The sequence below is a fragment of the Pseudophryne corroboree genome, chromosome 8 (assembly GCF_028390025.1).
Source record: "Pseudophryne corroboree isolate aPseCor3 chromosome 8, aPseCor3.hap2, whole genome shotgun sequence".
Taxonomy (NCBI): Eukaryota; Metazoa; Chordata; class Amphibia; order Anura; family Myobatrachidae; genus Pseudophryne; species Pseudophryne corroboree.
In genome coordinates this window covers 7050743-7070670 of record NC_086451.1, presented here as the reverse complement: position 1 = coordinate 7070670, position 19928 = coordinate 7050743, and the positions used below count along the sequence as shown (strand labels likewise).

The 19928-nt window shown below is 49.1% G+C and overlaps 1 protein-coding gene across 6 annotated transcripts in view; it reads right to left on the bottom strand.

The window, feature by feature from the left end:
* KCNT1 (potassium sodium-activated channel subfamily T member 1) overlaps nt 1-19928 on the bottom strand; it is a 363573-nt gene that overhangs the window by 177272 nt on the left and 166373 nt on the right. The window contains exon 1 of one of the 6 annotated variants that reach the window (XM_063935853.1): nt 12411-12801. The exons of 4 other annotated variants lie outside the window; for them this stretch is intronic. In XM_063935853.1, the coding sequence (XP_063791923.1) occupies nt 12411-12559 (149 nt within the window). In that variant the 5' untranslated portion in view covers nt 12560-12801. Of the gene's footprint in view, nt 1-12410; nt 12802-19928 lie in introns of those variants that run through there. One more of the 6 variants, XM_063935855.1, reaches the window with a different exon arrangement.

Sequence of the window (19928 nt, the reverse complement as noted above, 5' to 3'; positions counted from 1 at the left end):
TAATGGATATGAGAATAGTAATTAGCTCTTACATGTATAGGTCAGGGGAGCAGGTGGGTGAAATCTCCGCACAAATACAGGGACTTATGTACAACGTGCGCTGGAAACACAACACGCTGTGTTTTACACCAATGCGGCTAGATGGTCAACCATCAATGTGCAAAACTACGTTGGTGTAAGACCAGAAGTGTAAAAATTATTTTCATATATATGAGATCGATCGATCGATCGATCGATCGATCGATCGATAGATAGATAGATAGATAGGCCAAAAATTGTGGCCATTCCCAGAGAAATAAACATTCCTTATTGGGGAGATTTGCTTCGGCTATTTACCATTAGTGAGATAACGGGACATGTGCTCTAAAAACAGTGATTGCTTAGGATAAATCGCAACGCTTGCATGGCCATCGGACCAGGCGCGTGCAAGCGGTAATTACCAGATATCAGATTAAAGTAACTGTAGGGAATAGGAGACAATGGGCTGACACATCGGCATCTCAAGCTGTATACACACAGTGCAATATGCACTAAGGGCCTAATTCAGATCTGATCGCAGTAGCAAATTTGTTAGCAGTTGGGCAAAACCATGTGCACTGCAGGTGGGGCAGATATAACATGTGCAGAGAGAGTTAGATTTGGGTGGGGTGTGTTCAAACTGAAATCTAAATTGTAGCATAAAAATAAAGCAGCCAGTATTTACCCCGCACAGAAACAACATAACCCACCCAAATCTAATTCTCTCTGCACATGTTACATCTGCCCCCCCACCCCCACGCTGCGGTGCACATGGTTTTGCCCAACTGCTAACAAATTTGCTGCTGCGGTCAACTCTGAATTACCCCCTATGTTTACTACCACCATGTGGTATGACCCTTTAGAAAGGACTGGTGGGAGGAATCAGGATTTTTCCAATGTTGGGGAATGGCCGATCTGGTAATAATAAATATACGACCGGTTATATATCTAAAGTGTGGCTGGAGAGAGGGTTGGTAATGGTGGAGTAGGGCTGTCTCGGGTCATAATGGGAGCAGGAATCCTGAAACTTTGGAGATGAGATCAAGGACATCTGACCAGAGCGCCTGACGTTTTGGGCAAGACCAAATGGTATGCAGTAGTATGGAAGCCTCTCCTCAATGTCTCCAACTGAGCCTAGAGGGGTTCCGCCAGATATAGTCTCTGTATCAACTGAGCAAGCATTTCCGGATGATGAATGCACTCAGGTATGTATGTATGTATGTATGTATGTATGTATGTTATTTTTTTTCTCTCCCACGCCTTATCTGATAGAGAAATCTGCAGATCAACCTCCCATTTGGTTTGGACAGATAACCTGGAGCTATGATAATTGTATACCATGGAGAAACAGCACCTTCACAGGATGGGTTGGATAAGATGGAAATAATAGAAGATGGAGGTGATGATAAGGCCCACGGGCCACTGGAGATATAATTATTTTAAACAATGTTGAAACCTCTCCTTGTGAAGATGAGCAATATTGATTGAAGCTGCGCTACCTGCAATGACCATTACAACGCATGTGATAGTAAGCTGCAGAACACATCGTCAGTAAGGCCGGGCGAGGAAGCCACATCCCGTCTGTGGTAAATATTATATAATGCGAGACACACACTTCCCACACTCAGTGAGATTTATAGCCTACAAACAAAGGAAATGACTGTGTATCCATCCCCATACTACTCTCCTGACCAGGGCCGGTTCTAGCCCTTGTGGCGCCCCAGACAAAAATAGGGGCGTGGCTTCATACAGGGACGTGGTCAGTTATGCCCCTGTAGAGTTGTGCCCCATTTGTGTCCCCTGTAGAGTAGCGCCTCTTAAAAAAAAATAAAAATAAAAAAATACAAAAATAATAATAATAATTAATACTTACTATCCCCGCTCCTGATTCCCGACCACTGCAGACCTCCGCCGGCGCCGCTCCTCGGATCTATGGGAGAGACGTCATGACGTCTCTCCCACAGCACAGCATTAGCGTCTATGTGCCAGTCCCACAATGCTGTGCGGTGCACGATGACGTCATCGCGCACTGCACAGCAAAGGTCCTCTACACGAAGGGAAACTAGACGGGTAGCATCTACCCGTCTAGTTTCCTTCACAGCGCCGCAGGGCACTGACCAACACTAGCGGATCTTGCCATGGTGTGGCGCCCTCCAGATGGCGGCGCCCCAAGCAAAAGTCCCGTGTGCCCGTGGCAAGATCCGCTACTGCTCCTGACAGCCCATGGTGACCAGAATATGTAACGTGGAGCCCCTAGTGATGTAACGCTAAGGACAGTGTGTAGGAAGCAGCGATGGCCGAACTGGTCGTGGTTTGAGTCACAATCCAGATCATCTGGAATAAAGTCCAATAAGTCCTAACAGTGCCCTTAAATCTTAAGAATTGTATTTTATTGAGGACGGCAGGCCAGGGGGTGCGCACATTTCCATATTGTGATGGAGAGAGGAGTAAGTTGGGCAAATGGGTAGTGTGATACTCAGGGGCGCGCTAATAAGTGCGCAAACATTTTGCTTCGTGATAACCTTAAGGCAATGTATAATCCATGGCGTACCCCACCCCAATCTCTACAGTAGTATTTGGAGGAGCTTGGATATACCACATGTAGGCGGGTGGGACCGGCAGGAGAACATCTTCTAGGCATTTTCTTATATCTTAGCACAAATCAGGTGCTTCACAATTCTCTCCAATTTGGGACCAGACTTCCACCGACAAGGTCTCCCAAAGGGATATCCTGGTTGCCATGATGCCGACAGCGGGATCCCAGTCACCAGAATGCCCCAGAAAACCCCTTGCAGGCACGGCGGCTCGCGGCGCTTGCCACAGGTTATATTCTTCCTCTATGGGTGTCATGGACACACACAGAGGGAGAACATCATGTGTCGACGGTATTCCGACTGGCAGGATTTTCACCGCTTTCCCTCCCGAATATCTGCTTACTGTATGTGCATCTCTATCGGGCGGATTGTACTGTATGGGATGAGATAAATGGTGAGAATTAGACAAATTGCGTCATGGAATGACAGTGATCCAGGGCAGTTGGGTGGAGTATTGTTCCCGCTGCTACGGAAAACCTATCCGCATGAGCCAGTTTCATGGTTGGCCCGGACGCCAGGGTTCCTATGGGGCCAGACACATGTGGGTATTTGGCTCTGTGAGGTGTTTAGGATTTGAGAGGGAATTATGAGAGGAAGCTCCTGGAACAGACAATGTAGGGAGAACACAGACTTCTATGGAGGTATATTGGCCCGCAATGACAGGGTCATTCTAATCTAGTCCATTTCTCTTTCTGGACTCCAGCGAGAGGGTATATATATATATATATATATATATATATATATATACACACATGACAGAGGCGGATACTGTTTGGGGAGAGACAAACTCAGGATCTTAACTCAATGAGGTTGTCGCCTCCAGGAGTAACGCCGGCTGAGGTGATGCTGCACCTCACAAGGGAGGTCTAAAGGCAGCGCCTCAGTCTTGGATTTATTCTTGAAGAAGTTGATAAGGACCCATAAGCGCAGTCGGATCTCCTCAAACAGTGGAAACCATACGGCTGGTCAGTGTGGGTAGGACATTTGCACAGTGCAAAGACTTATATTCCAGGCCAAATCCCGTTTTATTCCGATTCCTGCTGATGGTTCCATGACGAGGGGTAAAAACACAGAGGACACCCCTGTCTGGTGCTGCTGGTGAGGGGGGCTGACGGGAATAAAACACGAAGGGTTAAAGTATAACGCAGCGTCTACATGCCACGCGTAAAGTGTCCATGTTCTTACAGAGAGTAACGTCATTTCTTATTTATCAAGCCCTGGAACTGTCCATCTCTGTACAATCACGCTGCTCTATTTACAGATGTGTCCTCATACATCACCGCCGCTGTCACACCGCACAGCTCCGCTCTGCGAGCCAGGTCCCCTGAGAGACTGCTAGCGTCGGGCGTGTTGTTTACATCACGATGTGCCTAAAAATGGCGGCTAGGACACAAGAAAAGACTTTGCTGCATGTATTTCTGGCAGGGTTCTCCAGGAACCCTCTGCCGTAAATGGCCGCTGTGCAAGGCAGTACGCTAACTGCGCATGCACAGAAGGTCTGGACACGCACCCTACACATCACAGGGAACGGCTCCTTTCGCAGCCCCGGTCCCTAACTGTGTCTCATGATACATATGCCTGAAGGAATTGCTATGTGATCCTGGGTACTAATATTGCAAATTAAATCACTGCAAATTAAATCATTGATAAATGGTCCCCTGAGACTCTGAATCCGTACACAAAGTGCTACAATGCAGCAGACGCAGTTTTTTCCCATTACAAGTTCTGATCTGCTCCATATACACTCAGTCACACACAGTATACAGGTGTCCGTATACAGCCTCAGTCGCACACAGTATACAGGTGTCATATCACATTACTCAGCGCAGTCTCCTGGTGCGTCCTAGTCACATTGTACTCCGTATACAGCCTCAGTCACTCACAGTATACAGGTGTCATATATCACATTACTCAGCGCAGTCTCCTGGTGCGTCCTAGTCACATTGTGCTCCGTATACAGCCTCAGTCACTCACAGTATACAGGTATCATATATCACATTACTCAGCGCAGTCTCCTGGTGCGTCCTAGTCACATTGTGCTCCGTATACAGCCTCAGTCACACAGTATACAGGTGTCATATAACACATTACTCAGCGCAGTCTCCAGGTGCGTCCTAGTCACATTGTGCTCCGTATACAGCCTCAGTCACACACAGTATACAGGTGTCACATATCACATTACTCAGCACAGTCTCCTGGTGCGTCCTAGTCACATTGTGCTCCGTATACAGCCTCAGTCACACACAGTATACAGGTGTCATATATCACATTACTCAGCGCAGTCTCCTGGTGCATCCTGGTCACATTGTGCTCCGTATACAGCCTCAGTCACACACAGTATACAGGTGTCACATATCACATTACTCAGCGCAGTCTCCTGGTGCGTCCCAGTCACATTGTGCTCCATATACAGCCTCAGTCACACACAGTATACAGGTGTCATATATCACTTTACTCAGCACAGTCTCCTGGTGCGTCCCAGTCACATTGTGCTCCATATACAGCCTCAGTCACACACAGTATACAGGTGTCATATATCACATTACTCAGCGCAGTCTCCTGGTGCGTCCCAGTCACATTGTGCTCCATATACAGCCTCAGTCACACACAGTATACAGGTGTCATATATCACTTTACTCAGCGCAGTCTCCTGGTGCGTCCTAGTCACATTGTGCTCTGTATACAGCCTCAGTCACACACAGTATACAGGTGTCATATCATATTACTCAGCGCAGTCTCCAGGTGCGTCCTAGTCACATTGTGCTCCGTATACAGCCTCAGTCACACACAGTATACAGGTGTCATATATCACATTACTCAGCACAGTCTCCTGGTGCGTCCCAGTCACATTGTGATCCATATACAGCCTCAGTCACACACAGTATACAGGTGTCACATATCACATTACTCAGCGCAGTCTCCTGGTGCGTCCTAGTCACATTGTGCTCTGTATACAGCCTCAGTCACACACAGTATACAGGTGTCACATATCACATTACTCAGCGCAGTCTCCTGGTGCGTCCTAGTCACATTGTGCTCCGTATACAGCCTCAGTCACACACAGTATACAGGTGTCATATCACATTACTCAGCGCAGTCTCCAGGTGCGTCCTAGTCACATTGTGCTCCGTATACAGCCTCAGTCACACACAGTATACAGGTGTCACATATCACATTACTCAGCACAGTCTCCTGGTGCGTCCTAGTCACATTGTGCTCCGTATACAGCCTCAGTCACACACAGTATACAGGTGTCACATATCACATTACTCAGCACAGTCTCCTGGTGCGTCCTAGTCACATTGTGCTCCGTATACAGCCTCAGTCACACACAGTATACAGGTGTCACATATCACATTACTCAGCACAGTCTCCTGGTGCGTCCTAGTCACATTGTGCTCCGTATACAGCCTCAGTCACACACAGTATACAGGTGTCACATATCACATTACTCAGCACAGTCTCCTGGTGCGTCCTAGTCACATTGTGCTCCGTATACAGCCTCAGTCACACACAGTATACAGGTGTTATATATCATATTACTCAGCGCAGTCTCCTGGTGCGTCCTAGTCACGTTGTGCTTCGTATACAGCCTCAGTCACACACAGTATACAGGTGTCATATATCACTTTACTCAGCACAGTCTCCTGGTGCGTCCCAGTCACATTGTGCTCCATATACAGCCTCAGTCACACACAGTATACAGGTGTCATATATCACATTACTCAGCGCAGTCTCCTGGTGCGTCCCAGTCACATTGTGCTCCATATACAGCCTCAGTCACACACAGTATACAGGTGTCATATATCACATTACTCAGCACAGTCTCCTGGTGCGTCCTAGTCACATTGTGCTCCATATACAGCCTCAGTCACACACAGTATACAGGTGTCATATATCACATTACTCAGCGCAGTCTCCTGGTGCGTCCTGGTCACATTGTACTCCGTACACAGCCTCAGTCACACACAGTATACAGGTGTCATATATCACATTACTCAGCACAGTCTCCTGGTGCGTCCTAGTCACATTGTGCTCCATATACAGCCTCAGTCACACACAGTATACAGGTGTCATATCACATTACTCAGCACAGTCTCCTGGTGCGTCCTAGTCACATTGTGCTCCGTATACAGCCTCAGTCACACACAGTATACAGGTGTCATATATCACATTACTCAGCGCAGTCTCCTGGTGCATCCTAGTCACATTGTGCTCCGTATACAGCCTCAGTCACACACAGTATACAGGTGTCACATATCACATTACTCAGCGCAGTCTCCTGGTGCATCCTAGTCACATTGTGCTCCGTATACAGCCTCAGTCACACACAGTATACAGGTGTCACATATCACATTACTCAGCGCAGTCTCCTGGTGCGTCCTAGTCACATTGTGCTCCGTATACAGCCTCAGTCACACACAGTATACAGGTGTCATATCACATTACTCAGCGCAGTCTCCTGGTGCGTCCTGGTCACATTGTACTCCGTACACAGCCTCAGTCACACACAGTATACAGGTGTCATATATCACATTACTCAGCACAGTCTCCTGGTGCGTCCTAGTCACATTGTGCTCCGTATACAGCCTCAGTCACACACAGTATACAGGTGTCATATATCACATTACTCAGCGCAGTCTCCTGGTGCATCCTGGTCACATTGTGCTCCGTATACAGCCTCAGTCACACACAGTATACAGGTGTCACATATCACATTACTCAGCGCAGTCTCCTGGTGCATCCTAGTCACATTGTGCTCCGTATACAGCCTCAGTCACACACAGTATACAGGGGTCATATATCACATTACTCAGTACGTGTTTGTCAAAAATAAAAATCCGCCTGATGCTAGCGGAATTGCACAGGACGCACTCCGCTAGGCATCCCGCACTGCATGGAATATTGAGGCTAGATGTAGGAAACAGCTATAGGTAGCTAGATTAGTCCCTACTCCAGGGAACCAAACATTTATTTCCCTACCACAGGGATAGGACACACAAAGCCGCCAGTATATACAGAAACCTACCCAGCAACAAGTCTTAGATGAAGCCCAGGCACCCAGAGGTAACCCACACACAGAATATACAAGTCAGGCAGATAGCGCACTGGGTTAGCACCTTTGTGACATGAGGCCGCCACACCCTTGGTGAATCCCACTCCTAAGAAAGTGAGAAAAATGACCGTTGTCCGACAGTGCCTCCTCGGCTGAGGCTGTAGCGCAGGAACACGTCTGCTGAGCCGCCTACATCTTGTGGTCACTTTTTAACATTTTATGAAAACAGAGGATTTTACTTTGCAGAAGGTGAAATAAGTGGTTCACAGAAACGGTGCAAGAAGCAATTAACAAGTAATACTGGATTTAAAAGCCTTGCAGTCATCCTAGCGGTCACCGGAGACTGATGGGTAAATTTACTGTGTTACAGATAAAGGGCCTGATGGAAAGCGAGTGCTACACCATACAGCCGCGCCGGAATTCCTGAGCCACCGCCTGCCCCCAGCACGTCATGGCGTCACAGAAGACGGGGCCGGGATCAGGAAAACCCTACCAGGCACCACATAAGGCAGAGAAAGGTGCCATCCCCTTGGCATTATGCCCAGTGTGGTGGCACCAGTCGCACCTCTTGTTGCAGGCCAGCCAGTTACCATGATACTGTTGGGTGCCTTCCCAGAAACATGGCTGCAGAGATATCTGGCACTTACGCCCGTTTGCGCACGGAGAGGTGGCATGAGGGAATGGTCATTCTAACCTAGGCCAAAGTAATGAGGGCACGCAGTGCAACTGCAAACACATGGAAATCGCGAGACAGACGCACATGCTCCCGAGAAAGGCGAATAATCGCCGCTGGTCTGGGGCAGACGATTGCCAGAACTAGATACTGCACGTGACTGCGTATTCTGCAAACTAACAAAGGGTTAAAAGCATGGAAGCGCATGTGGTGTTTGCATAAACCGGCCACCCCGGATACTGGCGCTGACAGGCGGTGTGCGTGAGAGATACAACTCTGCATATACATACATACATACATACATACATACATATACATACACATACATACATACATATACATACATACATATACATATACATACATACCAGGGACGGATCTAGACTTTGCTTTAGGGGGGCGGTTTACTGTTTAATCTCGACTCCTCCCTCTACAGTCCCAACTCCTCCCATCTGCAATTCTAACTCCTCCTCTCAATTTTGACTGAACTTTTTGAGTGAGACTGAGATAGAGCTTTGTGATTGTTCTATGTACATGTTACTGTGCTGTGGTGTAATTGTATTTATTAGCCCTAGTACCCACACACCAGCAAGTGAGGGGCAAATGCTCTGTAACCCTTGCTCTCCTGGCTCCTCTGTGCTGCTGTGGTATAAGCTGCAGCACATCGTTCTGCCTCAGGCTCTCCCTGGAGAGCTCTCTTCTGCTCAAAAGTGGGCATGGCTATGACTGTGTTAGGGGGGGCGGTCGCCCCCTTCGCCCCCCCCCTAGATCCGGCCCTGATACATACATACATACATACATACATACACACATACATACAATAGCGGCTTTATTAGTGAATGTGAATTGACGCTTTTTCGGGCGCTGTTGTAGTCAAATCTGCAACTGTCGCCAATAGCCTTCATTTATATATTAATTGGGGATCAATATGATATCCAGGCTTTCAGGATCCCGACGGTCAGCTGACCAACGGCGGAATCCCGACAGCTGGAATACCGGCGACGAGTGCAGTGTGTCCCCTTGCAGGCTTGCTGCGTTCGCCATGCATCGGGCCCGGTGGAGACCGAATCTATTCCCCCTCAGGTGGTGGCGTGGACCACCGCCCAAGTGGGGATTCCGAGTGGCGGCATTTCACCGGGTGTCGGGATTCTGGCGTCTGTATCCTGACCACTGGGATCCCGACAGCCGGCAAATTGACCACATACCATTCATTGCAATCATTTCATTATTAAAGAAAAAAACTTCACGCAGCAAAAAAACAAAAACAAACGGAGGTGCCGAACATTTCTGTAATATTCTGCCTATTTTATGGCGCACAAAATTGGTAGATGCCCCTATTCAAACAATATACAATCAACCAACAACCACAGCGATACACGTGCCAGCCACGAATGCAACCACGGGACACAGTCAGACGCCTTCCGACTTCCCAATCTCTAGAACACCTCCTCTCAGGCACAAGGATCAGCCCCACAGAGATCTCCGGTCCATGCGCTTGTAAATGGCGGAATGAAAGATTTGCTGGTGCCATAAACCTGTGTTACGCAGAAGACAGAGCATAATAATAATAATAATACAGAATGGCGCACAACGAGATAAAGCTCTATCACTACTGGATAAGTTCTTAGGGGAGGTAGTTACCTGACCGGTGGTCTGGTCACAATACCAACGCCGGAATCCTACCCCCTTATAGTCCCGACAGACGGCATGCCAACTAACAGGGACTATTCCCATTCGTGGGTGTCCACGTCACCCATAGAGTGGGAATATAACCTGCAGTGAGTGCAACGAGGCTTCGTTGCGCTCCACCCCCCGCCGACCGTCGGTAACGCATACCAGCAGTTCCCACACCTCACTTCAGGGACATAAGAGAACGCTACATGTATCAGATAAGTCATAGACGGATCTACATATTTAATCGGCTAAGCAATTATTATTTTTATTTGTGAGAGCAGCTACTACCCTGCGATGTGTCATCCATAGGTGTGTGATGTACACGTGTAATAAGGTCGCAGAATTCTGATATGTGGTCAGGTTGTGAATGTTTTCCACAGAAAAAGCGTTGCGTGGGCCGTTGTGCGCTTTTTCCCCTTCTGTTTATAAAATGCAGTGAAGCCAAATTGCGTGTGCCCTAAATTCACTTGATATAATTAATTCTTTCTAAATGCTGTATCCCAAAACGTTACATTTTCAGTATACAGTACACTATCGGGATACCGTAAACTTAAGATGAACGCACAATAAAAAATGTTTTGCTTGATTTTGAGCAATGCGGTTGCCTAGGGGAAAGGTGGCGTAATTGTTGTGTAGTTACAGCTAAGGTCATTACAAGGGTTTTGTCACACAAACGTTTTGTACCTCAAGGCCATACAGAAGCCAAGAATCATCAGTCTGTTTTATCCCATCAGCACAGGAAGAGGTCTTTACAGTAAGAGCGGTAGAGCTGTGGATTTCCTCCTCACATGAGGTGGTGGGTGAACAGTCACTGTACAATAATGGACCGGCCTTACAAGAAAGGGGGCAGACTGAAAACTTATCGAAATTTTTGGTGTCGAAAATAATTGTTTCACTTTGTAAGGATAACGTAACTTTTTTTTTTTTTTGGTCTCGCACACATACATACATACATACATACATACATACACACACATACAAATACACACTCGCTGTAAGTATGCTCTAGGTAATACGCCACATGAATTATATATGGGCACTTTTGTTGTGGGTGTGTAGAATTGGGAGCACGTTTCTTTTGTCAGGCTTCCAATAAATATGGAGATCGCCGGAAGGGGGAAATTTACAAATACAGATTAAAAATTAACCCTGATGTATTAGAAAGGGTTCGTCCAACACATCAGATCGATGCTAACAATCTATGGGGTAAAGGTACACATGTGAGTGAGGGCTAAAACTTCAATAGACATTAGTGGCATCTGTGAGGTATGAGGCACGATGGTGTCTTATGCCTCAGCGATGCTACCAATTCCCATTGATTGAATATGCTGAATATTGGTTGAGCCCCCAGAAGTAAGCAGTGTGTCTGACCAGACTAGAGCATAGATCATTTATTATAACCATGTTATTATCTCAGTAGTCGGGTGTCAGGAAAAGTTACCGACATGCAGCTAATGTTAGTAAAATGTTGGCCTGTCAGTAAGAAAAAGTACAGCTCACTAATAATATGATCACATGGGACCGGACTATAACTTCCCATCGCTCTCACCACAGAATAATAGGGATTTAATGCCAGATGAAGCAACACTGGTGTCACACTACGATCCGCCGATTACAATGCCACCAGCGGGGAACCAGTACAACAAGACCCTTTGATCACAGCTTGCCCGCTGGTCCGAAGGAATGTTCTTTACTTTTCCAAAACATGAGTGCAGGACCCCACGTCCGACTCAGGAGCGCCAATCCCCATTCAGCACCACAGCTGGAATACACTAATAATATATAACGTTCCAGCACAATTTGGGGCACGTTTTGCTCTGCAATAAACGTGGGAAGCGATGGGTGCCAGGGAGTTACACCCTTCTAGGCCTGTGGGGTTTCTGCTGCAGGATGTAACATAGTAAATGCTCAATGCAAATAACCAGAGAGGCTGCAATATGCCACCCTGCACCGCGCACAGACGTGTGTGGCATTGGTGGGCAGGCGGCGACAGTAGCACGCAGGACCAGGAGCAGCGGGGAAGGCTGCACATGATGAAACTTATTGTGACTGCAGCATGATAAACACTCTATGCCCCATTATATAATACATAATGACCAGACATGAGTTATGTGCAAATAAATGGTGCAGCATCGACTTTAGGAACTTAGGATATGTGGCGGTTCCCCTATAGGATCACCTACTGGTAATAATAACAACATGAGTAGGAGTATTACAGTGCACTGCGGTCATGCTGCGTGTCTGTGACAATGTATGTGCTACCCTGCCAAGCATCACTTGCTGTGCAGCATCCGGAGCCTGGGATATGTGTGATGGTGCATTCTGTGCATCCCTGTGCTGCCTGCATCCCCCCTGCCCCCCGCCGGGTACCGCTGCAATACGTATAGCTCTGTACCTCTGTCCAGCATCACTTGTCAAGGAGCCCATCATCCTTGCAGGTAGCAGAGGGCTGATCCCATTGAGGTCCTCCCTGGTTATAGGTGGGACGATCTTGGAACCTGTGCTGATTTCGGATGGAGAATTCTTCATCTTGGCTCTTGCCATGCTATCAGCTGAGACAGGCTGTTACTTCCTCCGCTCTCCCCTCATGCTGCATGCAGTGCTGTGCTGAGAAAGTACCACCTTATATATACTGCCTCCCTGCTCCCTGCCAGCAAATGGTACATTCCTCCTCAGCACAAGATAATCTGTGTCAGGAGATGTGTTTATCTAGCTGTACGGGGGACAGCCGGGGTATCCGACCACCTCCCCATCATCCCCTGATCTTCATGTATGATACCTCTGGTGTCAGCGCGGATTGGGAGGTCCCCCCCTGGTCCCCTCCTCCTCACACACCTGTTTCCTGCCACATCCTGTGCTGTTACATCCTACATACTGTACAATGTATCAATTTGTTTCATCTGCCACTTTCTAGCAATAGAGCTGCTGGATTATTTCACATGGTTTGTAACTATGTTGAATTCACCATTGTGGGGGGGGTGGTCAATTAGCGATTTGATCCCCCGCGGCTATCCAATTAGCCTCGATAGCCAGTAGTTTCGGGGATTTTATTTGACCTGGCCGGATGCAGACGGAAAATAATCCCAGATAACGGACCCGTTTTTACGGGGGGGGGGGGGAATGGGGCCAATTGAAATGTCTGATAATGAACATTTTGCAAAAATCGCAAAAAAACTTTTTTTTTTTTCACACTAAAAATGTGGCGCACCTAATCGAATTATCTCAGTTTTATGGGGAGCTCTATTCAGAATTTGAGTATTATCAGTGCATATTTATCACAATACACATTTTATAATGCAGATTTGATGTGATAATTACAACCCCCCCACTTAACACAAAAAGGAATATTTTGGCGTTTGTCAGTGTTGGGGTGCTGGGACGGAGCTCTGAGAAAGCCTTGTCCCTTGTCAATTTTTGTTTTAATCAATCTCACTTGCTACTTCCCCCTTTTAATCGCCGGCATCACCTGGCCGCCCCCATCCCCTTTCTCACATCCCTAAGCACGGTCAGTCACACACTCCTTAAATTAAAGGTACACATTTCAGAATACTCTCATACTTCCCTCACAGCAGCAAATAGCTCCATGAGTAAGGTGTCTGACTGCAATATGGAAGGTGTGCGAATATCCCAACATAAAGAATTGTTGTATGATACATCTCGGGTCTCCAGTGACTCGGACATCTCCTAGACCTGAAATGACGTAGATGCTGTAAGAAGCACAAGTGTTATTCCCGTCAGGGGCCACACAGCACAGTATAAGGTCACATCTCCTGTATATATCCGGCCCACTGCAGCCCGTTATTCCTCTTACTCCTTGTCACATCTCCTGGATACAACCACTGCAACGTGCTGCTAACGGGGGCAATATTGTCCTGTTTTATTACATATGGATTATAAGACTAAGGTGACTAAGGGTTGGGTATGAGATCCTGGCGATGAGAAAGCCAGCAATCAGAAGACCAACACCGCATCCCAACCACCATGATCCTGACAGTTGTAGGGTAAATATGCTAAGCTTCTCCCCTCCCCCGCCTCCTCTTCCTCTCCCGTCGCCTAACCCTAAAACCCCCACCCCCAAACCCCCTCTGGAACCTACCCTAACCCTCGCTGACCAAAGCCTAATCCTAACCCACCCTCCCACATCCTTACTCGAACCATCCCTACCGGCAGCCTAACCCTAACCCTCCTCACCCGCCACCTAACCCTACCACCCGTCACCTATCCCTAATCCTCCCCTCCCGCAGCCTAATCCTAATTCCTAACCCCCTCCCCCACCCCCCCCTGGACACCTATCCCTAATCCTCCCCTCCCGCAGCCTAACCCTACCTCCCCGGCACCTATCCCTAATCCTCCCCTCCCGCAGCTTAACCCTAACCCTCCCCTCCCGCCACCTAACCCTAATCCCCCCCCCAGCAAATGGCCCTATTCCTCCCCTCCCGCAGTTTAACCCTAACCCTCCCCTCCCACGTCCTTACACTAACCATCCCTTCCCACAGCCTAACCCTAACCCTCCTCTCCCGCCACCTAACCCTACCCCCCGTCACCTATCCCTAATCCTCCTCTCCAGCAGCCTAATCCTAATTCCTAACCCCCCCCCCGGGACACCTATCCCTAATCCTCCCCTCCCGCAGCCTAATCCTAACCCTCCCCTCCCGGCACCTATCCCTAATCCTCACCTCCCGCAGCTTAACCCTAACCCTCGCCTCCCGCCACCTAACCCTAACCTCCTCTCTCCCCCGGCAACTGGCCCTAATCCTCCCCTCCCGCAGTTTAACCCTAACCCTCCCCCTCCCACATCCTTACGTTAACCATCCCTTCCCGCAGCCTAACCCTAGCCCTCCTCTCCCGCCACCTAACCCTACCCCCCGTCACCTATCCCTAATCCTCCCCTCCCGCAGCCTAATCCTAATTCCTAACCCTCCCCCTCCCCCCCCACCTTGGACACCTATCCCTAATCCTCCCCTCCCGCAGCCTAATCCTAACCCTCCCCTCCCGCAGCCTAACCCTACCCCCCCCCGGCACCTATCCCTAATCCTCCTCTCCCGCAGCCTAACCCCCCCCCCCCCCCGGCACCTATCCCTAATCCTCCTCTCCCGCAGTTTAACCCTAACCCTCCCCTCCCGCCACCTAACCCCCCCCCCCCCCCCCGGCAACTGGCCCTAATCCACCCCTCCCGCAGCTTAACCCTAACCCTCCCCCCCACATCCTTACGCTAACCGTCCACTCCTGCCGCCTAATCCTAACCTTACCCCCCCCCACAGCCTAATCCTAACTCTCCCCTCCCACGTCCTAACCCTCCATTCCCACAGCCTAACCATAACCCTCCCTGCCCGCAACCTAATTCTAACCCTCCTCTCCCGCAGCCTAACCCTGACCCTCCTCTCCCGCAGCCTAACCCTGACCCTCCTCTCCCGCAGCCTAACCCTGACCCTTTCCTCCCGCAGCCTAACCCTAACCCTCCCCACCCGCAGCCTAACCGTAACCTCCCACAGCCAACAAAATCCTGACTGTAATCCATTTAGAATTCCATTTGGGCTCGCCTACACAGGGTTTCTGCATTATATTCCTCCTCTTTGTATACTGGGTATAATCCAACAGCTGGAACTGCAGACATCAATGCCTGAGAAGAAGTTGGTCACTGTCTAAAATCAGTGGAGCATTGATCTATCAGGGAGGGAACTGTGATGAAGACTTCACTGTCATTGTAGAGATGTGCCCTACGGGCACATCGGCAGCGCTGGGTGCGTGGCGGCGGCGGGTGTCCGGTGCAGGGATTACCCTTTACCCTGCACCGGACCAGAGGCTGCAGAGGGGTTTGAATGTTGGCGCCCTCCGGGAGCCAATCGCGGCTCCCGGAGCGGCGGCCAATCAGGGAGAGACGCGGCGAGCCAATCGGCGCTCGCCGCGTCATAGGCCCCGCCCCTGGCGTCTGACGTCAGACGCCGGGCGGGACCGAGAAGGGAGACCGCGCGCGCGGAAGAGCACGAAGAGGAAAGAAGATGCCGCGCGGAGGAGAGAAGAAGAGCCGGACGGGGAGCCCAGACGGCGTGGACGAAGAAGACGGCGGCCGTGGGGAGAAGAGCTCCGGTGGCCGCTGAAGAGGCCGGAAGACGTCGGCCTGCAGGTGGAAGATGTCCAGCGGCGGCTGGACGCGGAGGAGAGACGGCGGCGCCGCTGGCCAGGACGGGTCAGCGGCAGAAGAGAGTGCCGGAGACCCCGTGGATCAGGTGAGGCCTCGGTGAGGCAACCTTCACCCCCTCCCCTCTTCCTCCCTCGACCACCAGGGACGGGCATTAGGCCCGAGGGCACAAGTCAGGCACTAGGCCTGTGGCGCAGCTAGGAGTTTGGGGCCCCAATATTTGATTAGGTGGTTTGGGCATTAGGCCCAAGCCACCCTACCCCTGCGGCACCAGTTAGGCGGGCACTAGGCCCGGGGGCATATCAGGCGATAGGCCTGTGCGGCGTTAGAGGGCATTAGGCCCTAGTGTATTTTTGGCCATTAGGGATACGATAAGGTGACCTTGGGCACAAGGCCCAGGTCACCCAACGGGCAGCATGTTAGGCGGGCGCTAGGCCCGTGGGCGAAGTCAGGCCTCCGGCCTGTGTGCAGTTAGGGGGCGCTAGGCCCAGTGAATAAGAGCCCCGAGGTGAGTACAGGTGGCCCTGGGCACTAGGCCCAGGCCACCCCGAGGTATTTAGGAAGGCAGAGCTGAGGCCCACATGAGGGAAGGCACAGGAGGTGGGTAGGCCGTGCGGTGCCCACCCCCGTCCAGCGGCAGGTAGGGATTAAAAAGGGACAGCACCGTTTTATATTGTATTTCCGATGTGTGTTGTTACCGTGCAGGGCGAATTGCTGTTATAATGTTTGTGCATAGTTATGTCGCACCACACCCACAGAGCTAGTTTGAGGGCTCTGCCGTTATAGTTAGTATAAGGTGTGACACTAGGTCTAGTTAGGCCCTGCACGGCTGTTTCTTTCTTTTGCCTCCGTACAGGGACCTGTACTGGAGAAGATCGGAGTACCGGAGTGTAAGACGGTGAGTAACCACGGTCTGAGTGTTTGGTTGTGTTTCTTTCTATCTCCCTTCCTTCAGGGAAACGGTGAGCCTTGCACGGCTGTGCAAGGCGGAATTTCCACCTGGCGCGAGAGTGCCAATAGGTGAAATTCGGGCTCTGAGGCGGACGCCTGGGATGACCCTCACCTAGCCCGAAAGCACTATTTTTCTTTAGGTCAGAGGGCGTTTCGGTCCACAGTCCGGAGGACAGCACTCAGAAATCTCCTTCCTCCTAGGTCGTCGTGTCCGGGTCCGACGGAAGAGTTGTCAGGTCCGTTGAAGGTTCCGGTACCTGAAGGTGAGAGAGAGCGGCGCCTGGTGAGTACAGAGTCTACACCTGCACGGCAGCAGGCACCACCACCCCGCAGCCGCACCTCTTACATCATCACCAGTGATCGAAGTGTAATCACCCCCGGTAACCACTTGATGTACAGTATATGTGATGAAATGGTAAAAACAAAACCACTCTATTGCCGATGAATCCTCATGTAATAGGGGTGGGTTCAGGGCCAGATTGTCTACAGCACATGCGCAGCGCGGACAGACAGGGAGGAAGTTGAAGACACTGCTCTGGTGGAAACGTGGCCTATAGTCTACACTATCAAGCCCTAGATCCAAAAAGCCAAGATATTTGGAATTTAGTAAATTACTAAAAAGGTCTGTGGGGGCGTCTACCAATATAATATGCTGATGTTATTCTAGAGTATAATGTGCAATTACTCGCAGCACCACACACACACTGTGGTGCCCCCTGTTTCACATACAACATAGTACTTGTGATGTTGGTGTGGAGGGTGGCCCAGGCGACCGTACTGACTGCCCTGTGGTTAATCAGGTCCACAGTCTCCAAACAATGTTATGGGACTGAAGATGAGGAGCGGAAATTAGATTAAAGCAGCTGATAGTTGCAATAGCTAACAATGTAACCTAATGCTAAATGGCTCCGATACGAAGGTTTAACCAAGATGCACAAATGCTGAAGTAGTCAGTAAGGGAAGGGTCACTACCTTATACATGTAGGGGCAAATTTATTATTTATTAGGTTTTAGACCCAATAATCATAAGGAAATGATCGATCACCTGGATGACAGGAAACAGTTAAAGGTTAAATTCATGTTCTTCACCTAATTCACTAAAAAAACAAAAAACACACAACAATAATTTGAGCGTTTTTTGGGAAAAAGACCGGATCTACTAGGGCCAGCCCTAACCTATATGAGGCCCTAGGCAAGCGTATGGCTGGTGCCCCCTAGCACCGCCGCTAGTTCTACCTCTCACCCTACACCGCTTTCCCAGCACCATCACCTCTCACCTATAGCATTCCTCATGGTGTTCCTACCCCCTATATTTTAAATAGGAACAGTGCGCACATTCGGCTCACAGCCCCAAAAGGGGAGTGTTCTTGCTGGAAAGGGGCAGGGCCACACAATAGTAATTCAAATTATGCCACGCAGTAGTGCGACTTCAATCACATTTTATCATGCGATAGTGTCCCTTATTCACATTACATCACACAGTAGTACCACTTTACCTTATATACAATACTCCTCACAGTAGTGCCCCTTATTCACATTACATCACAGTGAATTACTCCTTGTTCACATTACATCACACAGTAGTGCCCTTTCTATACAGGACGCAACACAGTAGAGCACCTTATACACATAATGCCACACATTAGTAATGCATTTATACACATAATTCCACACAGTAATGCCCCTTACACGTATGACACATCAATGTCCTTATCAACATAATGTGCCTTACATATGCCAACCTTTATTAATGTCCTTACACACATAGTGACAAACATAATGCCCCTTACACATATGGCGCACATTATTAATGAATTTATACACATGACACACATAATGCCCCTTACACATATGCAGGACACTACTGTACAACCAACCCACCCGCACACGGCCGCTAACACTGTGACCTCTGCCTGGATACAGATGTGTCCTCATACATCTTGTCTCAATATGCCATGCAGCAGGAGATGCCTGGTGTGAGTCAGCTGGCAGCACTGCTAACGTCAGGCGCATTTTTTTGATGAAAATGCATCTTATTTGCATTGCTATGTGGGTAGGATGCACCAGCAGCTTCTGCTGATTAAAATGATATGTTGCATGCCTATATTCTGTGTGCGACTGTGGCTGTATCTGCATATGAAATGCTATGTTACAATAATTTCCAGGAATACACTGTAACGTAGCATTTCGTATGCAGATACAGCCGCAGTCACACACAGAATATAGCACAGGTTCTCAAACTCGGTCCTCAGGACCCCACACAGTGCATGTTTTGCAGGTCTCCTCACAGAATCGCAAGTGAAATAATTAGCTCCACCTGTGGACCTTTTAAAATGTGTCAGTGAGTAATTAATACACCTGTGCACTTGCCGGGTTACCTGCAAAACATGCACTGTGTGGGGTCCTGAGGACCGAGTTTGAGAACCACTGGAATATAGGCATGCCGCATATCATTTTAATCAGCAGAAGCTGCTTGTGCCCCTAAGCATATCAAATGCCCTAAGCATTTGCCTAGTTTGCCTATGCCTATGGCCGGTTCTGGGATCTACCATATCTCCAACAGGACATGAACACATTAGTGACAGTACAAAAAAAGAAAAAAAAAAAGACCCTCAAATTGTGTATGTGATAAATCCCAGAACTTATCAATGAAGGTGGAGTCAGTATGTATAGGTTGGCACAGTGGAGTGTGGAATATCTAAGATGCTTTCAAATGGATCAAGTGTTAAAGCAAGGAACCGGAGGGAAGGGTTCTACAGAGTAAGGGGCACATTTATGGGGTAACCGCAAATATTTATTACCACCAAAATGTATGAAGAACGG